At 40.1% G+C, this 9,436-nt stretch overlaps 2 protein-coding genes across 2 annotated transcripts in view; one reads left to right on the forward strand and one right to left on the reverse strand.

Annotated features, from left to right (window-relative positions):
- LOC107717814 (carnitine O-palmitoyltransferase 1, liver isoform-like) overlaps positions 1 to 9,436 on the reverse strand; it is a 36,586-nt gene that overhangs the window by 19,312 nt on the left and 7,838 nt on the right. Inside the window, exons 2-7 of the mRNA XM_016524683.1 lie at positions 5,423 to 5,581; positions 5,060 to 5,202; positions 3,961 to 4,132; positions 3,474 to 3,575; positions 3,207 to 3,344; positions 1,323 to 1,400 (exon numbers count right to left, since the gene is read on the reverse strand). Coding sequence (XP_016380169.1) covers positions 1,323 to 1,400; positions 3,207 to 3,344; positions 3,474 to 3,575; positions 3,961 to 4,132; positions 5,060 to 5,202; positions 5,423 to 5,563 — 774 coding nt within the window. The 5' untranslated portion in view covers positions 5,564 to 5,581. The remainder of the gene's footprint in view (positions 1 to 1,322; positions 1,401 to 3,206; positions 3,345 to 3,473; positions 3,576 to 3,960; positions 4,133 to 5,059; positions 5,203 to 5,422; positions 5,582 to 9,436) is intronic.
- Positions 7,810 to 9,436, forward strand: part of LOC107717815 (nucleosome assembly protein 1;1-like) — a 25,971-nt gene continuing 24,344 nt past the window's right edge. The window contains exons 1-2 of the mRNA XM_016524685.1: positions 7,810 to 7,858; positions 8,224 to 8,593. Of these exons, the coding sequence (XP_016380171.1) occupies positions 7,810 to 7,858; positions 8,224 to 8,593 (419 nt within the window). The remainder of the gene's footprint in view (positions 7,859 to 8,223; positions 8,594 to 9,436) is intronic.

Raw genomic sequence — 9,436 nt, forward strand, 5'->3', positions numbered from 1 at the left:
TCATGCCTACAGTTACGGCTCGTAGGGTCTATAACAAGCTACTTCCCGGGTTGGTGACATCACAAACCCTGAAATTTACATAAACCCCACCCCCGGGAACATGCAACAAAGGGGGCGAGGCCATGTTGCACTGCTTTAGAGAAGAGGAAGAGTTGTTGCCATGCCGTCAAAACTAGGGGTGCTCGAAAAAATCTATTCATATATGAATCGCGATTCTGTCTTCTAACGATTCTAATGGATTCAAAAGCTTCAAAATCAATGTTCTAAAGCAGCGTTTTTTTATCATTTTCCTTGCGTTCCCCTGCTCTGCACACGCTCTGCTCTGCATCTCTCTCTCTCTTTCTCTCATTCAGATCATCATCTCGTCACAGCTCTATCAATGAACTGAGTTCCAATTATACACTTTATGTCTATAGACAGACAGATATTTTCCACATAGCAATGAGAAGCGTTAAACACGGATGTGCACGCGATTGCCATGGTAGTGAGCAATACTTGCTGGCAAACACTTCTTACTGTTACAAAAATGCTACAACGCAATGATGTATTCTGCTGTATTACAGCTTTAATCAGGATAAAACCATATATTAAAAGCTATCATAAGCAGTAGCATTTACAAATAACAGCGCATCTAAAAGTATGAGATAACAACAAACAAAAAAACATACCATTCTGAAACGTCCTGTAAGAGCCGTGCTTGCACAGGTTCTGCACGATCCTCTTCACTAATATTCTCTGGGTCTCAATCGGGCTCAAACTGATAAGCAATACTGACGATGCCATTGTTTACAATACAACCGGAGCACATGCCACTGAGGTTAGAGGTGTGACGTTTCTGGACTGCACTAGGCGGTTTAGCGAATCATGGCACACTAGGCCAGCTAACCAATCTGAGCCCATTGCATATTTCTGAGGGAGGGGCTTCATAAAACCAGGAAATCATCAGAGCGTTCATAGGAGAAGGGACAGAGCAGTGCAGAATAAAGGTAAATTATGTGAAAAATAATGTGCTTTTTTTAAATGAAGCATTAACACATGTTAGACTGCACCCCATAAACACAATCAAGCATAGAAAAAAGCAGTCAACCACCCCTTTAATGTAAATTTGTTCAATTCTACATCACAAAATTGGTGCCGTGACACATGTGAAAGATTTATTTAAAAATTGTTTTCGGAAAACGTAATGTAAATTTGTTAATTTCATATTTTGATGAAATACTTTCATCAATTTCATAATAAATTTCACCATCTTGATTTTTTTTTTTGACAATTTGACTTTCTTTTTAACAAAATCCAGATTAGCCATTGCATATCAGTCTTACCATTGCATAGTAGTTGCTGTTGACCATGATTGGTCCTCGACCTCTGAGGTAAATATACTCCTCCCACCAGTCGCTGACCTGAGAGAATTACAGTAGAACAAAGTCAAATATTCATAATACAAGGTATGTGTAACAATCAGTCCACTGAAGGCAAGTTGTAAGAACCCATGTGCAGCTTTTATTTAACAAAGTGATATCCAAAATCCAAACAAAGAAAGACTTGACTTGACACAAACTCGACTCGGCATGAACAGACTTAACTTAAACAGACTTGACTTGACTTGAACAGACTTGACTTGGCATGAACAGAAACACAAACTCACCAACAGCAGGTTACACGAACCATACTCGACCAGAGACAATAGGTGCGTTCGACTTAACGCAGCGCTGCACAGATCGATCAAATTCTGACTTGAAGCAGTGCATGCCGGTTAAAAATTTTGTCCGACTTGAGACGGCGCCGACGCCACATGACTGTCATGTGTGGCATCAAAGTGCCGTGATAGCGTTTCGAGAGCAGCCGGCTGACTCAGCCGCCGCAGTTTCTTCAGTTTCTTCAGTTTCACAATTGGCCAGATTCACCGCATGACAACGATCACGTGTGTTTCGGGTTTATTCTAACCTTTTCAATTCCAATAATGGCCACAAATCTGTGTTTTTAGAACAGTAAAAGCTTTTTTAATGTAGTCGCAATGTTATATTGAGTCACGTTTATCATAAAACACTGATAAAAGCATATTTACCCCCACTTTATTAGTATTTAAATAGTATATGATTATGTTGAACTTTATTCTTGAACAGATGGCGCTGTATTAAGCAGTATATAAAAAGTGTTTCTGTTGCTCATGAAAACATTTCAGAAATGTCTGTGTATTTGACAAATATTGCATTTAATTCACTTCATCTGTGACAGAGTATGCAAACCGCGCTAGAGTCACTACCGCAAGCAGAAAGTGCTCGACTGCAAGCGGCTACTCTCGATGACTGCCGTCTGTAGCCGTGGTTCAAGTCGAACACACCTAATGGCAACATGAGGGTTATAAATACCAAACAATAAGAGTCACAAGACACAAACCAACCAATGGGAAACAAGGCACATGACTAAAGCAACCAATCACAACATGACACACAGACAAGAGTAGCACATGACATGATCACACGAGGGGCAAGGAACACACGACAGGAACATAAAACAAGGCAAAATATCAAAATAAAAGACCAGAAAACCTGAACAAGAAACAAAACCCAAATCCCACGTTACAGCATGACACAAATCTCAAATAAAGATAACTTAAAGGGGTCATATGATGCGATTTCAATTCGCACAAATCGCAAATAAAGATAACTTAAAGGGGTCATATGATGCGATTTAAATTTTTCCTTTCTCTTTGGAGTGATACAAGCTCTTGGTGCATAAAGAAGACCTGTAAAGTTGCAGAGACTAAAGTCTCAAATCCAAAGAGATATTTATTCGGCCAATCACAACGCATTGGATAGCTGGCCAATCAGAGCACACCTCGCTTTTTCAGACCGATGAGCTTTGTAAAAATCGACGCGTTTCAGAAAGGCAGGGCATAGAGGAGAAACAATAATGTACAGTATGTGGAAAATAATGTGTTTTTTTAACCTTAAACCGCATAAACACATTTCATTACACCAAATACACAAAACAATGTTCTTTTTAGCAACATCATATGACCCCTTTAAGGTTCATTATTTAGGAAGCTTCATGCTATTTTGAAAGAAAGGCAAACTTGAAAAAGGTTGAGGCATTTTTATAATGAGATATAACAAGACTGCACTTTAGAAAAAAAAAAGTTCCCAAAATCCCTCAAGAAAATCTGTTGAGAGTGATTCTGAATAGTAGAAAAAGAGCAAACTCACATAATTGGAGGCCCACCAGGATTTGAGCTTCAAGTACCATTGCAGTCTGGGGCCCAAGTTCTTCTCAAAGTCCTTTGCCAACCCCTCCATACGTTTGTACTGTTCATCATCCATCAGAGGACGAGCTGACTCAAGATACTGAAAAAAACAATAAAGATGTGAAGAAGTGAGGGTACTTAAAAAGAAGTGCACTACAAAAAAAAAATCAGTCATTGACCTATTAATAAATTAGATATTTTTAAAATGCAATAAAAATGCTTTGCTTACTCTTCTAACTGTGTCTTTTACAGGAGGCACTGGTAACCGTGGTAGTGAACTCTGGAAGCTGTACAGCATTGGCTTTGGCCCCGAAAATAACTTCACTAACACCTGTGTGAATAGCGTTAATACTGGGTCAAGAGTCAAACATGAGACAAGCATGATTCTTCCAATTATAAAACTAGACAAGTTCTAGTGAACAGCTATATATCAAAAGCTGACACAATGACGCAGAGAAAACTTCAAAAGAAATATGCAATTATCAGAACAGTGCTGAAATTATGTTATAAAACAAACTTATTAGACTTTGGACTCTCTCTGAATATACTCTAGGGAAATATTTACAAAGCTGGGTGTGTTAAAGGTATAGTTCACCTAAAAACCAAAACTCTGGGTCATGTGGACTACAAAAATGGCCAATATTTGCATAATATAGCATATTATTTGGGTGAATTATTCTTTTAAGTGATCGATTCTCCATCAAGGCCACACTCACCAACCAAATTTTTGTTTTTAAGTTCAAAGATCCATGGCGATTGAACATCCAGCCGTGCCAGGACAGCAAGTACTTGAGGACATTTCTCATTACGAAAGTCACAGCAATCCACAATCCGGTCCCAATCAGCACACCACCAACAACACGCTGCCCTTCTTCTGTTACGTACTTACTGAAGGGAAATACAGCTGTTAAGTTAGAAATTAACTGCAGTGCCCTTTCCGAAACACTGTAATAATTCATTATTATTAGTTTACTAATAATTTTTTTAATTATTAAAATGATAAAATATTTAATCAGCATAGATCACTACTTCAACACTAGTTAAGGAATGCTAAGTAATGATTTGTTATTATCAGCACTGTAGCTACACTGTAAGTATTGAGTACATGAGTGAAAGGTATAATAAGATTTTCAGAGACATGGAATTGTTTGTTATGACTACTCATAAAATAAGCTGGTGAACTGCGTGTGATATACAGTAGTAATAAAACACATTTCTTGTATAACATTGTAATCTGCTTTGAAGATATTAGATTGAAAGAACTACAAAGAGAAACATCTGATGCTTGAGCTTTTCATTAGCAACGGATTTCAAAAGTTCTATAAAGTCTCCTGCTACAGTTACAAAATAAAGTTATGAAAACAACACAACAAACACAAACCAAACAAATGCAAAACAAAACAATAAAAGCACTAGTTAAACTACAAAGCAAGAATCAGACCTTTGTGTTTGTATATGTCTTTGGACAGCTATACTTTTTTAACAAAAAACAAAACAAAACAAAAAAAACTAAAACTACAAAGCAAGAATCAGACCTTTGTGTTTGCATATGTTTTTGGACTTTTAACAGCTACACTTTTTTAACAAAACAAAACAAAAAGCAAAACAAAACTAGATAAAACTAAAACACAGCAAAGAATCAGACCTTCATGTTTGCATATGACTTTGAATTTCTGACAGCTATACTTTTTTCCTATTAACAACTTCTTGCAAGATTGTCATGTTATTGACTTATTTACAGGGTATCTTCCAAATGTATCATAATAAATTGCTAATAACTAATGACAAAAAGGTGACTGTTGTTTAGTGGTTTACCTGATTGGTAGGTGTTTTGACAGTTTAGTGAACATCCCAAGGGATGGGTCTATTTTGGCATATTTGGTGGTAGACATGTAACCCACCAAAACAACCAGGAGCCCCGAGGGACTTCCTGGATAGACTCCAGTCATGACACCATTCTACGGAAACACAAAATAATCTAATATTAAACAAATATTAATATAATAAAACATAGTTCTATTCAAATGGGCTTTGCAATCATTTTCAAAGCACAAACTATCCTGAAAAAATCAATTTAACATTGATATTTCAAAGTGACACTCAGAGCTGATTAGATAATGTTACTCATGTACAGTAACTCTTTAATCAGTTGGATAAGGAGGTCAGTTGTGAGGTCACCTTGAACCTGATGAACCTCTTCTTCCAGGAGTGGATGCCAGACAGGTAGATCTGGCGCAGGGCCTCGTGACACAGGTGCAGGTCGATGCCATCAGGAGTGACGGTGAACTGGAAGGCCACAGCCTGATGTGCTTCTGCCATGCTGACTGTACACTCACACTGTGACAGAGAAGAGTAAGACAGCAGTTAGACAAGAGTCATAATCAACATAGGTAATATACATGACTCAAAGTTCAGAGGACTGTGCTGGAACTTTCTAAATGGTTACTATGATAATGTGAGAAAAAATAAAATAAAAATAAAACAACAACTACTGCTCCATGATACAGTGATTGTATCATGCAGTAATATTCGAGGCCACTAGTGAAAATGCTATTTAATACAACATTTTCATTAAAAATTGTATCAGCAAATAAGTTTTTCACAATTTGAATGGAAAAAAAAGAAATAAAGGAATAAGTCACCAACAAATTTGCAGAAAATCTACTCGCCCTCAGGCCATCCAAGTTGTACATGAGTTTGTTTCTTCATCAGAACAGATTTGGAGAAATGTATGGAGAAATGTAGCATTACATCACTTGCTCACTAATGGGTCCTCTGCAGTGAATGGGTGCCATCAGGCTGAGAGTCCAAATAGCTGATAAAAACATCACAATAATCCACAAGTAATCCACACCACTCCAGTCCATCAGTTAACGCCTTGTGATGTGAAAACCTGCTTATTTGAAAGAAACAATTCCATCTTTAGGGTGTTTTAACTTTAAAATGTCACTTCTGTCCAAATTCAATAACCCATAATAACGCCTCCTCAGATTTCTCTGCCTTCACGAAGCAGCCAATTTAGCCCTTCTGTTGCGGTTTTTCTGGCCCGATATTCAGACTGTTTTTCGTTGAGCTTTCTTCATTTGCACTTTGGCGACTGCCATAGTGGAACACTGTTTTCCTTGCGGTGAAGTAGGGGTGGGAATCTTTAGGCACTTCATGATCCGATCCGATTCCGAGAGTCACGATCCGATTCCAAAACGATTCTTGATCTACTTAATCTCTGTAAGTCAGTACTGCCATCTTATAAATAGGGGTGTGAATCTTCACTGGTTTCACGATTCAATTCAATTACACTTTAAAAAATGCTGGGTTGTTTCAACCCAACTTTGGGTCAAATATGGACTAACCCAACTTTTGGGTTAAAAATTTAATGTAAAAATTTAACCCAACGGTTGGGTTAGTCCATATTTGACCCAAAGTTGGGTTGAAACAACCCAGCATTTTTTAGAGTGTACGATTATCATGTCAACAATTCGATTCAACTCAATATCACTATGCGTCACATTCTCAATTTTCAATATTACTGCACATGACTACATTTTCATATACATTTTATATAAAATGTATTTTGTGCAAATTTTACTTATTATTTTTTTAAATTAAATTATATAAGCAGGCTACTTTTTAAAATAATTACTTATTTTAAAAATAAGTGTTCTTTAAGTAGGCTATCCGAAAGTTTACAGACAATCATAATTATGTTTTTTTTTCTTTTTTTGCTGTTTGATTATTACTGATGAGATCACAGACAGTGGAAACTTTAACAGGCTGCATTCACACTGATTCACACTAATGCACATTTCTATTTCGATATATCAAATGTTTTGTCCAGTTCTGAAAACATAACTGACTGTGTTTACAACAGTTTCATATAAAAGTATTCGGAGATGCAAGTGCATTTAACCGCAGCCGCGATCAAGCTTCAGGACATCAAAGCGACACCACACGAGCGACAACACACACAGTAAGTGTGTTAAGTGTTTGGGTTTTTTGCATTCGCGTGAGGTGGTTTACGGCGCTTCTAAGTGTAAATTCTGTGAAATTCTCCGTTCAAACCGTTCATACGTTTCTGCCCACTTCTAACACGCTCTCCTCATTTGGTTCTGTCACATCCGCCATGCCTCCCTACTCAGCGCGTTTCGGTGTGCAGTAATTGTTCAGTCTCACTCTCTTTTGATGTGGGGGATGGGAGACGCACCAGGCTTTCTCCCCTTACCACCTATTTCTTTGTCACCTGCTGCTCACGTGATAGATGACACGTGCAGTTCTCTACCAGAGCCAGCAGACCTGTACCAGTCACAGACCAGGTCCTCACATCGGTTCCTGTGGGCTTCCTCATCCCGCATCATGACGCCAGAGGCTCTCCTTCGTGGTGGATGATGTTATCCCCTCCGGACCATCTCGGCACCCCAACACAGGGGGGTCCTCTAGTCTGCAACACTGCTTCCTCTATCGCAGTTCTTTCACGAATGGAAGCATCTACCAGGGGTATCGCCTTGGGTTCGCCGCACATTTCAGTTCGGTTAAACACTTCAGTTCTGTCGCAACTCCGCAACTTCAAGATGTTGAGCGCGGAAGGCTATTATGTCACAGAATTCGTGCAGGAGACTGGTTTGTCACTGTTGACCTGAAAGATGCCTATTTTCATATTCAGGTTGCTCGGCGGCACAGGAAGTTCCTCAGGTTCGCCTTTGGGGCAAAGGCTTACCAGTACAAGGTTCTTCTCTTTGGCCTGGCCTTGACACCAAGGACATTCAAAAAGTGCATGGATGCTGCTCTGGCCCCATTGAGGCTCCAGTGCATCCGTGTACTCAATTATCTGGACGATTGGCTCCTTTTAGCCCACTCCATGGAATTAGTGAGTTACCACAGGGATGTCCTCCTTCGCCACATTCTGTTTCTTGGCCTAAAAAAAAGAATGTTCTGACCCCCTGACTGTTTTCTTGGGGGTTCACTTGGATTCCGTTCAGATGCAGGTCTGTCTGGCTCCTGCCTGGATTTCCCGCCTCAACACATGCTTGCCCCGCTTCAAGCTAGGCCATCATGTTTCTGTGAGCACTTGTCACAGGCTCTTGGACCTCATGGCAGCAGCCTCCCCGGTGCTGCCCCTGGGGCTGCTTCATATGAGGCCATTCCTTTGGTGGATGAAACATTTAAGGATCCGCTTGAAGGGACCAGCCTTTCGCTTATTAAAGGTGTCACGGAGTTGCTTCTGCGCCCTTTCAATATGGCGGGACCCCCTCTTTCTTCTGAGAGGGGTCAGAATGAGCGCTGTTACCGTCGCCAAATGGTTACGACGGATGCCTTTATGATGGGCTGGGGCACGGTCTACAAGGACAGACCAGCGTGCAGAGTTTGGACGGGAGAGTTCCTCTCTTGGCACATAAACAGCCTGGAGCTGAGAGCCATCTCTCTGGCACAGATACACTTTCTCCCCTCACTACAGGGGGTGTCATGTGATTGTCAGGATGGACAACATGGCAGTGGAATCTTACATAAACCGCCAAGGGTGGTTCACGGTCACGCACCCTAGACAGGCATGCGTGCCATCTTCTCCTTTGGGCTCAAGGCAGACTCCTTTCCCTGAGAGCGGTTTACGTCCTGGGGCCTTGAACCTCGCAGCGGAATTTCTGTTGAGACAGAAGCTAAGATCAGGGGGATGGATGCTGAACCGACAAACAGTAGCCCAGATTTGGGACTTGTTAGGCAGGGCAGAAATGGACCTCTTTGCATCGCAGGAGTTGTCGCAATGCCCACTTTGGTTCTCCCTGAGTCCCCCAGCATCTCTGGGCATAGATCTGTTTGCTCACCCATGGCCGGATCTGAAACTGTATGCATTTCCATCTGTCAAGTTGAATTCTGGCAGTGTTGTGCAGCGTTCTGGTCATCTCAGACGTGGTTCTCGGTAGGGTTGGGTACCGAAACCAGTTGTTTTCTTAATCCCGCTCCCGCTCCCGCTGATTTCCGCGATTTCGTGTCCACTTCTTTAAACATTCTAATATTGTATATAATTTTGTTGCATCAGGGAGCCGCTCTCAGTATGCGGAGTATTTAAATATTTTTGAACGACCCTCTAACACTAGCATTCCCTATTCTTTATCTATTCTTTCTACTTGTTTTCTTTTTATTTATTATAAAAACAAAATAAGCAAAAAAAAAAAAAAAATTGCTACTTATGATGTTAGGTGA

The sequence above is a fragment of the Sinocyclocheilus rhinocerous genome, unplaced genomic scaffold (genome assembly GCF_001515625.1).
Source record: "Sinocyclocheilus rhinocerous isolate Xijiao unplaced genomic scaffold, SAMN03320098_v1.1 scaffold783, whole genome shotgun sequence".
In the NCBI taxonomy this organism is placed as follows: Eukaryota; Metazoa; Chordata; class Actinopteri; order Cypriniformes; family Cyprinidae; genus Sinocyclocheilus; species Sinocyclocheilus rhinocerous.